Here is a 16001-nt window from a genome sequence, read left to right as displayed (position 1 = left end):
ATTAAAACCACCAGTAGATGGCAGCAAGTCACTGTTAATAAGTGAGTCATTGCGATTGAACCGAATCATTTAAACAATTGATTCATTCAGAAACAAAACGCTGTCATGTTGCTCAAAGACGCAAAACAGCGATGTGGCTTTGTTTGGAATTAATTTTTGTTGGCGAAATAGTGCAAAAACAGGCAATATGGTGTCTAAAACGTAAGTCTCTTAATAAAACTTCTAGTTGATTGAACTGTTGTAAAAAAAAAATCAATTATTACATTTGTATATGGTAATTTTTGGAGGGAAAAAAAGGCACTCTTCCGTGTGAAATTGGTTAACTATAAGAAGTGGTATATACACATTTTCTGCACCCATGTCTTGGAATTTGTGATCATTCTGACTGTATTTTAATAGACTGAATCATGCAGTGAAAGAGCGCACTGTAAGCACAAGACTTCACCTAATGCGTGCACTCTGTAGGTGTTTTGAATGTTTTTTTGCATCGTGAGAATATTGAGCTAAATTGCTCACGTGTGATGGTGTTACTTAACAATATCATATTATGAATAAACTAAACATTCTGAATTTTTACCTCAGAGTGTGTTTCTTCTGAGTTTATGTGTGCTGTCACGCTCATTTGTTCTGAAGTCTCTCACAAAGAGACAAACCGAGAGAGCCTCAGCGCGAGCTTGTATTCTGTATTCTCCTAACTTGCTGCAATTCTCTCTGATGACGCGGTAACTTGCCGCGGGGAAGAAAAAATCTTCGGTCTGTCCAATGATTGTAAAGTCATTAGGTCCGTCAGACTTAAGATATTTTAGCAGTAATGTGACCAAAAATATTTAAGACCCATCGAATCCGAATTTAAGACATTTTAAGACTTTTTAAGGCCTTATATTAGGAAAACGTTATTCAAGACATTTTAAGACTTTTTAAGGACCCGCGGACACTATGTATTGTGTGATTGTTTGGAGTCAGGTCTCTCAATTGACTATCAAACCTGTTAGATCCCTATATAAACAAACCTTACAAATTTTAGACAAGAAATCAATCAGATGGCATCATTGCAACATTTTACAAACATACAGTTTGCTTAGTTTTGACAATTGTATGAATCTGTCTCTTAATATCTTATTAAATGGTTTTTAAATGTGTCAATAAGCTTGCTCCAGATATCATATGGCAATTAATAGTAAAACAGACCTCCGTGAAGGCACCTCATAAAGAGAAATAATCACCAAAACTATGCCAAACAAACTGCGCCAATTTGGAGCGATTTGGGCAACATGGGGTGGAAAGTGATGTCACACGGTCAAAATCTCAAACACCCCCATTCCTTTAATTGTGTTATCTTTTTGGATGTCTTGTTAAAAGTTGTAAATGTTGCATGTTATGTCTTTAATGTCTAATAACAAAATGAAAAATAAAATAAAATATCTCAAACGCCAAACCAGCACAAACGTTCGTTTTTGCGGCACAAATCAGCACAAACGAATGGCATAGTTATGGTGATTATTTCTTTTTATGGGGTGCTAACTTCACGGTGGTGTAAATCAGTGTAATAGAGGCATCACTACAAGAGGTGCAACTACACAGAACTGCATAGTGCCTAAGAGAAAAACTAAATTTGCTCAATCCACATTTTCAGTTAAAGGGACACTGCTTTGGAACAGTTTGCCAGTTGAACTGAAAATGCAAACGGAATTGAGCATCTTTCTGAGAAATATAAAAAAATGGTTCAAACAAAACCAGGTTTGTGAACATTGATGGTTGTACACGGTCTTACACTGTTGTTACGTTTATTGTACTTGTTATTTTGCATTCTTTATGTAATATTTAATTGAATTTTAAAAGCCTAACCAGGGACTGGGGCTGCAAACTAGCCACTGGCTAGAAGCCTGTATGTAGAGCATCTGTAATGTTATTCTGCATTGTCCCTGTTAAATAAACAACCAAATAAATAAAAAAGTTGAACCCAAAGTAGTGCATCAAACTATGCTAACTATTGTGAATGTGAAAACAGTTTCAGAGGGTCACTTCCTTTAGCCTGCTCCTGACAGCCATAACAGCCGGACAGGAAACATCGCCTAACACATTTCACCTGGCCCTGACACATCATACGTTACACTGCAGCGCAGTGACTCGGCTCCCAGCATTCTGTCTGCTACTTAACAGTTAACAATAGAGCAGACGCTGAGCAATAGTTTCCACCCAGGAAAAATGGTGAGAGACAGATAAGAGAAACCGAAGCATGGAGGAGGGGACGATAATGCGATGGAATCCCTAGGTGTCCATTTGCCCATATGACTCCTCCCTTTATCCCAATAATGCATTTTAAGGGAAGACTTTTCTTCATAACTTTGTAATTACGGTCTTATATACATGATCTACATTAGGCCTGAGAGGCAGAATGGCAGTGAGGCGACTTGTTTTGCTTTCAGCTGATATCTGCATAACTCTTGTACTGATGCATTAGGTCAATTTTATGCTTCTTTATCTACAAATTTGCTCACTACATTCCAAACACACTTGCTATGAAATATTATTTGATAATTATTGTTATTGTTATTTATTTATTTGTTTTACTGAGTCTACTTACTGTAAGCCATGATATTTGTCACAGATTTCAGCTGCTAGTTATTATTGCGAAATAAATCTTGAAAGGGTAATCAGGACCCTGACATGAATATTAATTTTAGTCAAAAAAATCATGTTAGAATACAGAGAATGATAAAACCTCAAATGACGAATCAGTCGTTTGGACAATGGTAAAAACTCTGTATATTGGTATGGTAAAACCACCAGTTTTTTATAAAGTGAACAGTAAAATAAAAGTAAAAATTTTGTTTTGCAATTCCAATACACAGAGTTTATCATTCAAATAAATAAATAAACACATACATAAATAATGGTCAAGCAAATGACTTTTTTGGAATTTTTGGGGCATTTGAGATGGAATGACCCCTGCATAAATAGGAATGTGGGCCAAAAACAAGATTAAATATTATGCAAAAATCTTAAAAATCAAGTATAATTTCTGCATTAATTCTGCAAGTGGAATTACAAATATAATACAATTCTGTTTGAACAAAAAGTTGTGGGCAATTCCAGAATTTAACAGTTCTGGGAAAAAAAAAATCCAAGATGGTGGATGATTTAATTTAACATTGTTAAATATAAATAAAAGTTTAAAGTCTGCTGATGTAAAACTCTAATAAAACCAAACGAGAGTTGTGGAACATTATTTGTGTGCCGCACAGAGTTGCAACCTATACAGTGCGTTCCAAATTGTTCACTTATGAGGTTTCATGATAGTTAAGAAGGCAGCTCCTTGTGTAGGCAGTAGGGAGCTCACTAGGATTTGGAACAGAGGTGTGTCTGTATTTTCCAGTAATTTGGTGCTGAAAAGCACAAAACGTGTCCAACAACACACTAATCAACAGCCTTCACTATTAACTTGTGTATATACCATGCATCTGATAATCAGAACGAGCTGACCTCATCGCTTCACAGCTGGCCAGATAAATCAGTCTACAAGCAGCTGGGCTCCGGCCCGGAGCCCCTGAAGGCTTGTGGTGGAGCTGAGCCATGTGGCCTGAGTTCTGGAGAATATTAGATACAGTGAGAGTCTTACCACCATAACCACAAACAGCAGGTCTGGGGCTCCACAGCCTCCACATCTTAAAGCTATTATGAAAGTCTGTTTTTCTCTCTCTCTCCCTGTCCATCGACTCTTCAATCACTCATCGGACAAGCAGCTGCAGTGGCTCACAGACCTGCCCACAAGCTGACACTGTAATCCTTAAGCACCAGCCCAGGGGCAACTTAAAAGCCCTGAGGTTCTGGAAAATGCGAGGGAAAGTGTTATTTATTATTGTCATCCATGTTCGAACTTCTAATACTAATGGCAACTAATAAAAATACTGCTGTAATACTCAATGTGCTTTGACTCAATGCAATGTATTATGTGATAATGCCAATGTTTTTACTATTTAGTAAAGATTCCCTATTGTGTTTGTATTTTATGAAGTAATCTCTTGAGTTTTCACTGCATGAAACAAATGTGGACTTGACATAGAAATCTATGACACAAACAAGCATTTTAATGCTTTACCAGGCATGGAAACAGCCAGCTAGAGTAACAAGTACACTTCTAAGAAATCAATAACGCACAGATAAACATTTAACAGGAGAGAAGCAATTCATGCTAAACTTCACAATCCACAACAGGTCAAAACAACATAATGACCGACATAAGAGTCCTGTGGAATTAAATAGCAGAAGTGCAGCGGGGCAGATGTGGAGGAGTGCACACGACAGGACAGTAAATATGCCGACCTGACGGAGAGAGTGAAATCTCCTGGGTTGCTCTTGCTGGGTCTCGCTAGAAAGCTGCCATGGACGCCCCGTGTCAGGAGCAGGTGTTCTGCCTCGATCCCAGTGATGTTGGGATGAAACCACCTGAAATTAAAGCAAAATGACATGCTCAGCAAAGACATCAAGCCCTGATCATCAATAGCTAAGAAAGCATCTCATGATCAAAACTCATAAAAATATGCTAACACTTGTAAACGTACAATGGTAGGCTAAAGTCTGACAAAGTCACTTGTACAACATTCTCTTCTGCATTTCTAACTTTTATGCTTAATTTTTATACACTATTGTTGAAAAGTTTGGGGTCAGGAACATTTTTTTCGACTTTTTTTCAGCAAGGATGCATAAAATAAATCAAAAGTGATAGTAAAGACATTTCTAATGTTATATAAATATATCTAAAATATATATGCATTTCTGCATCCCGTGGCTCTCCAAACTCTTTGGCTCCTCCCCTTTGATCCACTCATTCTAGTGATGTCATCAAGCAAGCTTATCCATAGGTATATTTGTGTCCAATTTCAAGGCAAATGCCATTTCTAATCAGTTACGATTGCTGTGTTTGAAAAGTTATTTCCTAATCCTTCGGGGTTGATTGGGAGGGTGGAAGGGGACGAGAGGCCATGTGTAATCTGGGCTAGTGTTGAGCCCCAGCTGTCTGGCTGCCTGCAGCCCGTCTGTTCATACACTGGCTCCCTCACATGAGGAGGCTTTGTGAATGGCCATCCAGGGGTCAGGAGTAATTTTATCTATGTGCTGTTTCTAAGCGTGGCTAACTGCTAGGGGCCTCATGTCTTAATCTCACTTAAAGTGACCACATGCGGGTCACTTACTTTCATCTTGACAGAACTGGGTGAATCCTGATCACACTGTATGATTGCTATTATATACATTACAGTACAAATGTTTGGGTCAGCAAGATTTCTTGTAATACAGTAATACTGTGAATAAAGCACAATTGAAAAATTTTTATTTTTATAATTCATTCCTGTATTATTAAATTCTCAAGTGTTGAATTTGATAATACAAATTTTTAAGGTAATTCTGTTATGCATGAATTAAATGAATATTCAAGATGCAATACAAGTGAAGCAGAATCTGGCTCTCATTATTACAGCTATATGTAGATAACATTCCCTTGGTGACAATGAAATCAGCAGAAAGGTACAACAAAAAGATACAATAGTACATTATAGAAAACAAATGCTTAAGCTTGCAAAAGAAAAAAAAACGTTACAATTTTTGAGATGGAATGGCCCATATATTAGATATGAATTTGGGACAAATACAAAACAATAGCATTGTGTGATGCACAGAGTTGAAGACTATGCATGTATAAACAAACATGTGCACGACAAAGAAATGTAAGATTTAGGGTCCTGGTGCATTACTGTGAACAACTCGAAATGTTCTTCAGAATGCCTCAAATGTTGTCTAAAGATTAACTTGTATTTAAAAACAGAGGTCTTAATGAACAGATGTGCGTATTACGTCTTACCATGATATTGTGATTTTAAACTCTCACTATTCTCCCTCCATCTTTCCACGCAAAGCAAGTGAGCATCACTCACTTCCTCCAGTTCTTCACTGCGGAGGGAGTGTTGTAGCACCCTTGACGTTGTATCATATCATGGAGGCTACGTGTGAGCATTGGTAATCACAGTTTCACTGATCAGAGGGGATGTTGAGTGTTCTGAATCTCTTTCCTCCTCGTCATGACTCACTGCTTCGATTCTATGTTTGTCAAAAGGTCCATATTTTCCCCCCCTGTCACATCATCATATACATAGTCCTTAACTTCCCTATCTTTTGTAAAGTTTGCCACTAAAGCAAAAATATTAAAATGTATGTGGACTAATAATTCATTGACATTTCTGTCAGCACTTTTCCTCCTGACAGTGACTTTCAGAAAAGCAAGTCCAAGCAACTACGTCCTAGAAACAAATTTGTACGCAAATGTATGCACAGGTTTGTAATTGTAACAAAAAAGAATGTAAAAACGCTTACCATAAGTGAGCTACCATACCATATTTAGTGAAAAAAATATTGTATATTAATATTTAACACAATTTAATAAAAAATACACATAATTATACTGTAAAACACTGCAAAATTCTTGGGTTTTGGAAGTAAAACATCCGAATTACCTTATAAATTATGGTAAAATATGTATAAAATTCAACAAGACAAGATATGAATGTTTACATTAAAATATTGCTAAAGTTATGATTTTGTAATGTAATTTTGTAATCTTAAATATTTTGTGTTTGTGTGTATAACAATGTGCACTGTCTATACATGTTTATTAGTTTTTGGAAATTACACGGTTTTAACTGTTTAATAACAGTATATTAACATATAAGATAAAAATGAAATAAATGATATACCTCATGAAATTTATTGCCACCCTGTATGAGTTTATTTTCTACTGGGAACTTCTGATAACTTCAGCTGACTTTTTTTATTTTATTTATTTTTTAACAGTGTACAGGGCATACACAAAAGAGATACTTTAATATATCTATAAAATGCCCAGTATTATAAACATGCCCTATACGTCATGAAGAACTGAAATAAAGATATAGCACTAAATGTGGTCTGTGCTGTGTAGACAAACACGTCATCATACATTAGCTGATAATACATGGGCTCAATATCGGTTTTGCAACATTAAAGCAAAAGACCAGAATATTCTGTTTTAGAGTATTTAACTGAGCCTAGGGGTGGGCGATATGGCAAAAATATATCACTTTTTTTTTTCAGGAAAATCACGATTCATAATTTTATCACGATTCTTTGTCATATCAAAATATACAATTAAAAAGATTAAAAAAAGTGGGTGGAGATAAAAATCTTTGTCATTATTTTATCTTTGTTATTAAAAAAATACGAACAAAGATACACATTACAAATACACATAATATACGAATAAAACAAACAGCGCTTTATTTTTCAGGTAGAGTAGGTGTATTTAGCAGTAGCATTCAAGAAATTGAATGAACAAATATAAAAATAAAACACTATATAGTATTTACACTTCACTGTATAAATTATCCTACATTGATTCTTACAGCAACTGTATTAAAATTTTTCAGTCAAGAGCAGTGAGTGATTTTTCTTTGTTTTGTTGTTTTATTAACATTAAAGCATGTCAGAAAGAAATGTTTGAAATGAAATGTTTGAATTAACTGGCAAGGCTTTAAAGCACATGCAAATAATGTACTTTTGTGTTTCTTCAAAAGCAGATCGTGGAGACATTCAAATAATTCATTAGAATACGGAAAATTATGCAACCCACAAAAATATATTTTTGAAAAATATCTCTAGAACATCGAAGACTAAAAAAAAAGTCCAAAATTTGATTCAATTAGGTCTGCTCATTATGTGCGTGATTGGTAAACATCTTAGTAGATAATTGTGGGATTTGGGGTCATCAGAAAATAAATAAATGGAATCTTTATTTTGCATTGTGGAAAACCGCAGGTGACACTAATCCCAGCTAAGCTGTTATGTATTTTCATAAAACAATGATAGTGGGCTTAGTCTGACCCCTTTACCTTTCTTTTCAGTTCCCAAAACTGTTCACAGCCCTTCACAAAAAACATTCTCTGAAACTATAGGAACAGATAACAATAACTTCCCAATTTCACGATAACAAAAATAAAGATTGCAAGTAGCAAAAAACACCAACAGGACAGGTTTCTCTTGTGATGGAGACCGTTTGGTCCTTTACTCGAACAGGAATGTACAGATGCAGACATTCAGGCAAGGATCTGCACGCAGGAACAAACAGCACCAGGTCACTTCTAAGCCTCACTGAGCTCCCAGCAGCTCTCCAGGAGCTTTCCTCCAGCACAACACACACAGCCACAACAAACCACAAACCATCCTGCGAAGTGCACACACTCCTGCACAAACAGCGGCACCGAAAGAAACGCGTAGCGCAATTGCATGTGAAAACGGCATAGTCCGGATACAAAATGATAACAGCAACTAATGCCTCATGTTCCTACCTCACCATTCTGTTCGGAGCCTGTCAGAGCCCCTGCTTTGCTTCAGAGTTTGGTAATCCACGCTCAGTACAGTTACACAAGGAGGGGGAGCAGGGACTTGTAGGAGTGCTGCTGGTTGGAAAGAGACGTGGGGGTGTTTAATCTGGGATTTGGATGTGTGTGAGCTGCCCTGATAGGAAAGCCAGCCAGTACAATCAGCTTTTGAGCAACTGTCCATCCCTCCTGCCTCCCCTTCCTCTCTTGCTCTCTCTCTCTCTCTCTGAACATGACGCAGCATTGCCATGCTGCCTGACACACTCTTACACCCCTTATCTTTATCTTTGCTACCATTAGGTTTAAATGGAGAGTGGCAGCTTTTGGAAAAAACAGCACTGCACATGCTGCACTCACCGATGAATGCAAGAGAAAAGAAACGAAAACAAAACAAAACAGAAAAATGTAATCAAATGGTACAGTACAGTACAAGATCATATTCAGAGCAGTTTGGGTATTTAAGCATGCTGACAAACCATGGACATTTTGTATTTTTATTGTTTTATGGCATCACATAACCATATCAGTATTTTGGTCTCTTTTTTAGTAAAATTATTGAGCATGCTTCAAAACAAGGTACATGTAATTCTTCCATTAAGATAACACCAACTTTCAAAAGTTTGGGGTCAGTAAAAGTTTTGGTGCTTTTGAAAGAATATTCTTATGCTCACCAAGGCTGCATTTATTTGATAAAAAATACAGTTGAAAAATAATATTGTGAAACATTTGTTCAATTTAAAATTTCTATTTTAATATATTTTAAGTTTTAGTTTTTCTTCTATTGCCAAAGCTGAATTTTCCTCCAGTCTGAAGAAATCACTTAAGAAATTTGGTGCTCAAGAAACATTTATTATTATTATTAGCTGAAAATGGTTGTGCTGCTTAATGAAGTGTGGAAGATTTTGTAACATGATAAATGCTATTTTTGACCAACTGAATGTGTCCTTTTTGATTAAAATACACTTAATTTAAGATACTCTGAAAACAAGCCTTAGTATCTTTTTTTGCTTAAAAAAATTATTTTGCTTCTCAAGTAAAGTTATCATGTTTTTGAATGTGTCCTTTTTGATTAAAATACACTTAATTTAAGATACTCTGAAAACAAGCCTTAGTATCTTTTTTTGCTTAAAAAAAATTATTTTGCTTCTCAAGTAAAGTTATCATGTTTTTTGGATGGTTCAATATTTTTTACTTGTAATCAATGATTTTCAATCTTTCAATCTCTTTTATGAGATAAAGCTACTATAAACACAACAGTAACTAACTTTTAAGGGCATGTATACGTTTGAAGGATGATTTGCTCCTGCAATCGTGCACTTGCCAGTTTATGCAAACACTGTGCTCTGCTACTGTAGGTTGCATAAGTGAAAAATGCTTGCCAAGTAATGAAGTAATTCTGTAGCTAAATGACTGATTTTAAAAGAGATGGAGAATGCATGTGAATAAATTGTACTGGTCAGGCTTATGAAGCTTTTTTCTAATTACAGAATAACTTTGGCACGAGTCACTATGGGACAGAGAGAATTAGGACAGACTGAGTGCCAGGAAAACACCAGAATTTCCCCAGAATGGAGCTGGACACAATATCATGAGTCCAAAATATTAAGAGTTTAAACCCTAAGCTTTAGTTAAAGCTGAAGTGTGTCATTTTATAATCGCAAAAAAATAACATTGACAGGTTTCCCTGCCATCTGCCATTGGTTGGACAAACATACAGTTCAGACGCTCCAAATACACATCCCTGTTTGAGGCTTGAGCCAATGTTGCTATGCCAGGATGCTCAAAAAAACAAAACACCAATGTTTTCTGTCAAAGAGTCAGTTTTTACACTTTCAAGGAATCAACCTACAAATGCCTCACTTCTGTCCATCTCCACATCTTAAACTGGGGCACAAAGTATTTTAAGGTCAAAAGCGGTACACTTCAGCTTGAATTCTTATCAGTTCTCTTTAATGATTCATCATGGAAGTAATATTGTCCTGTAACTTCCTTTTAAACCTTATACAATCTCACAAGGACACAATAAATGCAATCTGAGGCCATTAGTGTTATAATGGTCAGATTAATGAATCCAAAGGAAGAGCTCTTCTGTTCTTTTAGCTTCCTCTTCGATAAAATACATGCACGACTTTCTCCCCTGGTTTAATATTTAACAGCCATTGTCCAGCTTGCAGCCTGATAAAAATAATAATGAACTCTGGCAAAAAAAACAAAAAACTAAATTCCAACAAGATGAACGAAAACAATAGACATTGAATGCAGTTTAAAAATAATATAAAATTTTTAGTAATAGTAAAACCAACATGCAAATGAGATTCAAAATATCTGAAACATGAATGGCCACAGTCCTCTTTTGTCACATCCATATTGTCACATTTTGTTGAGTGACACCAGAGACTCTCTTTCTTATGATAACTTGGGGGCACAAACGGGTTGCACAGTGAGGGCCAGAAAGAGAGAGAGCGAGTGATATCAGGCAGAAAGTGCTGCAGCAGTGTTCTGACAGGGGAAACACACAGGCCCACGCGCACACATTGAGCTGCCTCTTCCCTCTTGCATAATGTCTCAAGTTCAACACAGTTGGCTATTTAAAGCGGCAGGCTCGGTGACAAAAAGCGATACACATAGTACCCCCAACTCAGCTTCAAAGACCCCCTTGCGTCTATATTGGGGGCAGACGGGTCCCTGTGGCTGGATTTTGGTACCGTTACTGATATTTATAGAAAAGCTGATTATGCTGCCACATGTCAGTCTAGCGGTGACATGGCGAGTCAGTTCAAACACACACGGTCCTGTAGTTTGTCTCATTTTACTTCATCTGTTCATTAGCTTAAATTTATTTTATGATTTTAAATAATTATGGATGTTTTTAAAATACAAATAATTTGTAACATTATAAATGTCTTTACTGTCACTTTTGATCAATTTAACGCATCCCTGCTGAATACATTTGTGTTAAATTCTTACAACTGATAATTGATAATTGAATTTGAAAGTGATTTCTGAAGGATCATGTGACACTGAATAATGGAGTTACAGCTGCTGAAAATTCTGCTTTGTCATCAAAGGAATAAATTCCATTTTAAAACATTTGAAAAATAGGAAACAGTTGTTTTAAATTGTAATAATATTTCACAATATTACTGTTTTTACTGTACTTTTGATCAAATAAATGTAGAAATGTAAAGCATAAGAGAAAATATTAAACACACACACACACACACACATAGTGTCAGATATGGGTACACTGTAAAAAAAATTCTGTAGTATTGTCTGGTTAGATATGTTACAGTTTTCCCTGTATATAGTACGGGAACTTACTGTTAACCTATTAACATTTTTTTTCCGTAGCGTTTTTACAAAATTTTACAGTTAAAATTACACTTATTTTTTACAGTGTATATAGGTGCCGCCCAGTTATAGATATGAGACATTACGGCAGTGAATCTGAGTTAATTGAGTGTGAGTTCATTGATTTAACAAAAGTCCCCAAGCACGTATATGTAAGGTCAAATCAATTCACATACATAACTATGGTACATACGCGGTAGCAGCCTCTCTCTCCCCTTACTGAGGGAGAAATATGTTGCCATTTTTGAACTTGCCCTGGGTTAGACAGCCCAAGGACACATGAAACAAAATCTAATGTCAACGATCATATTTAAATTCTTGACAGCTGATAACAACCCTTCCAATAGAAATAGCCTCCTGGAATTGGATTAAGACCTGGCTTTACGCCCTAAAATTGGAATCTAGGAGAAAAACAAATAAGCGATGATTTATGATAGGAACAATGAAATGAACAACATCCATATACTTTAATACATTGTCTCCATAATCTATATCATGAATATGGAGACATTAATCTATATAATTCATTTGATCTGATGTGAAATAATTCCTTGATTAATAAATAATGTGGGTTTAGGGCCATGCTGAATAGCTGTAAGTCTACTGGACTGATTTTAAGGGTTCATTTATATAATGCTAAATGATAATCATCAAGCAACCCATGATATGTAACACTTTTGATTTCAATTTTAACATAAATGTCAATATAACAAGGAAAATGTAAACTATGATGATCCTGGTGCTTTAAGATTAGAAATGGATGACTGAAAAGAAAAAAGAAAAATCTGTGTTCTCAGCAAACCTTTGGTAACGACTAGCAGAATTCCTGGAAATTTTGGACAGGCTATCTCATTTCACCACACTGAAGGCAATTTTCCTGTCTGTGAATTTTTAGCACTACACTATCAGTCCTGTCCTTTCTCTCAGACATACTCACCCCAAATACAGACATACTGTTTTGTTTTGTTTTTTGAAAGAAATTAATACTTTTACTTAGCAAGGATGCATACAATTGATACAGTTTCTATTTCAAATAAATGCTGTTCAAATAAACTTTTATTCATCACAGAATGATGGAAAAAATGTATCAGTTTCAACAAATATATTAAGCAAAAAAAAAATTCAGTTTGGTCATCACAGGAATAAATTACATTTTAAAATATATTAAAATAGAAAACTGTTACTTTAAAGTGTAATACTATTTCACAATATTACTGATTTTTACTGTATCTTTGCTTCGGGTGAGCATAAGAGACTTCTTTCAAAAACATTAAAAACATCTTACTGACACCAAACTTTTGAACATTAGTGTGGATGTAAATGGAGGGAAAAATTAGTTAACTTAAGTGTTTTATAGCACTGTTTGCAAATTTGCTTATTAATTTATTTGTCTTTTAATGCTTTTTAAATACAGCACTTTGGTCAACTCATGGTTGTTATTAAATGTGCTTTAGAAAGAAAGAAAGAAAGAAAGAAAGAAAGAAAGAAAGAAAGAAAGAAGTTTGGAAATTGACAACATGTGACTATTTTCGTGCAACTAAAATATTCATGACCCCATATATTCATGACCCCACAAAAATAACCACGCAATGAGCCATCTCTTCCTTTTTCTTATTTCCTGTACACGCTTACACACATGCACACAAAATATGTCTTTATGATCTAGAGAAAAAGAAATAACAATAATTAAAAAAAAATGTAGCAGGTGTGCTTAGTGACCAAGAAAAGGTCTTCCACATTACATGAAGATAATAAAAAATAAATCTCCTTTGGCCTTCCCAGAACTAGGAGCAGTTTAAATGTTTTTTAAGGCAATGTGTTAAATATGCATGAACACTGAGCTAAGTAACTTTGTTAGCCTCCTCTATGCAAAACCTCTGTGAACAATAAAACATTTGTAAGCGTAATATATGTAAACCCTCTATTGAAATAGCCCAGGTAACTGCAAATCTGCAAAATGCACAGTTCAGGTCCCTGTCACTTTAGCACATTAGACAGATTCATCCTCTGTTATGTACCGTTAAGTGAGATCACTTTTCATACCAGTTAAAGGGTCATCATTTAATCACCCTCATGTTCTTCTAAAACTGTACAACCTTCTTTTTTCAGTGGAACACAAAAGGAGATGATCGTCTCAGTCAACATTCCCTTTCATTGTATGGAAAAATATGCAATGAAAGTGAGGTTTCTAACATCTCTTTCTGTGCTTCGCTGAAGAAACAAAGTCACACAAGTTTACATGTTTGGGTGAACTATTCCTTTAATGAGATGAGAAGGACATCAGTAATCATAATCCAATGATGCTAATAATAGTCAATGGTAATTGTTGGCAGCAGAACTATTTATATAACAGATGATGTAAAGGTGGAGTAAAGGCCAAAGGCTCACAGACTACTACTCTGACAAATGAAAGCTGCCGGTGAAGCCACAACCAGCACTGAATCCTAGAACATGTTGTGCTAACGGTTAGTGCATGGATAGTGCAAGCATAAAGCAACACTGAGTGTTGTTGGCATACTGTATGTTGTTTACCCAAGGCCACCTGTGCAAACTCTCACAATAACTGGTGTGTTTCAGCTCTTTGTGTGCATGCATTAACCCAATGAATCTCTAGATCTCTGTTTATGCAGATATGCCACTCAGAATATACAAATCATATGTCCAACTTTAGGAAACAAAACAGCGTCACACCACTTATCCTTGGGTTAATGTCTTTTAGACGCCGACTAAAGGCCTGTTTTAACCCTGGCTAAATTTAAAACCCATGCTCCAGAGATGTTTAGCAACATACAACTAGTTATAAAATGCCTCTTACCTTACTAAATATTCATGCGCTTTGTACAGTAGTAGTCGAAACGTTCTCGCGCTTTGTTTACACACTTTTCTGTACAAACAGTTGTTAAAACAGGTCGCGTGCTGCATTTGTCCAATCAATTTTACTGACCTCATACATATGCAAATAAGCACGGAGTTTCAAACATACCGTGTAAAATCTACCCAGAAATAATGACTAGCCAAGGATAAATTGTGAACATTGTGAAACATGTCACAAGATAACCAAGGACGGCAACATTTTAAAGTAATACATTATTTGCAGCTACATTTACAAATAGGCTATATTCTATACAGATATATACAGTCTGTCATCCATCTTTAATATTTTAAATTATTGTTTTAGCACACGACGTAGCCTACAGTAAATACAGTAGGAGGTCATTGCCATAAGTCTCCTAATAAACCGCCTCAATAAACTAATGAAGCACAGTTTAAATACTGCATTAGAGAGAGAAACTGTTACAGTTACTTTGCGCTGATTATTCACATTCAACATCCGGTAGGCGAGAGCGATGCATACAATCTACATAGCCTATAATTTCGATACTTTTCAAAGTATCATATCGAAGTTAGAAATTCAAATATTGTGACAACATTTATTTAGTAGGCTAGGGTGCCACAAGTTTGTTAAAATTTCCAAAGGGTGCCGCGACTAAAAAAAGGTTGGGAAACACTGGCCTATGCTACTGAAATAAACGAAAAAAAGACTATAACTATTCCTAAATAGTCTATTGTATAAAATCGTTGAGCGAAGCGAACACATTTGCAGTATAATGGGCCGGAGGGGATCAGGAGCCTGGAGTAAAGACTCCGACTTGAGCTTGAGCTGCGTGTCGTGCTCGATTCATTCATACAGTAACAGTAACCATCATCACCCGCTCTTGCAGTTTTAATGTAGCCTTCATCTTACCTTCGAGACGTCATGGCCGTCCTAGGGTGCTGTCAGATGTCAAAAGTGTGTGTGAGCGGACTGAAGGGGAAAGTGTGATAAACTGATCCTGCCTTCGCCGAGTCTCTGCAGCAAAGCCGAGCGCGAGCGAGGGGCGTCACACAGCGCCCGACTCTCACTCACTCACTCTCTCCGCTTCTCACTGACAGCGAGGACACAACACTCACAACAGACTGGAAAAACTTTATCCGGCCGGTTCAAAACTAGTCAGTTATTATAAAGCTCGTGCCATTTCCCGACACCATGTGACAGGATTAGTTAGAGAATAAAACCAGCCTCCAGTTGACACAATGATTAATTTAACTGTATCTACTCAGTAGCCATATGAAGACCGGGGATGGATTGGGCTAGCTGTGACACCGTTAGTTTAACCAATTATAACCGAGCTACAGGGGTGAAATCCTACATTCATACATGCATACGACTATGCAAATCTATCTATCTATCTATCTATCTATCTA

At 36.1% G+C, this 16001-nt stretch overlaps 1 protein-coding gene across 2 annotated transcripts in view; it reads right to left on the bottom strand.

Annotated features, from left to right (window-relative positions):
• Positions 1-15738, bottom strand: part of LOC107687422 (tyrosine-protein phosphatase non-receptor type 11-like) — a 27925-nt gene extending 12187 nt beyond the window's left edge. Inside the window, exons 1-2 of one of the 2 annotated variants that reach the window (XM_016484765.1) lie at positions 15502-15738; positions 4324-4446 (exon numbers count right to left, since the gene is read on the bottom strand). In XM_016484765.1, the coding sequence (XP_016340251.1) occupies positions 4324-4446; positions 15502-15515 (137 nt within the window). In that variant the 5' untranslated portion in view covers positions 15516-15738. Of the gene's footprint in view, positions 1-4323; positions 4447-14571; positions 14719-15501 lie in introns of those variants that run through there. The other variant, XM_016484764.1, reaches the window with a different exon arrangement.
• Between the last annotated feature and the right edge of the window lie 263 nt (positions 15739-16001).

The sequence above is a fragment of the Sinocyclocheilus anshuiensis genome, unplaced genomic scaffold (assembly GCF_001515605.1).
Source record: "Sinocyclocheilus anshuiensis isolate Anshui unplaced genomic scaffold, SAMN03320099.WGS_v1.1 scaffold1114, whole genome shotgun sequence".
Lineage (NCBI taxonomy): Eukaryota > Metazoa > Chordata > Actinopteri > Cypriniformes > Cyprinidae > Sinocyclocheilus > Sinocyclocheilus anshuiensis.
The sequence above is the reverse complement of the archived record's forward strand: the minus strand, read 5'-3'. Positions and strand labels throughout refer to the sequence as shown.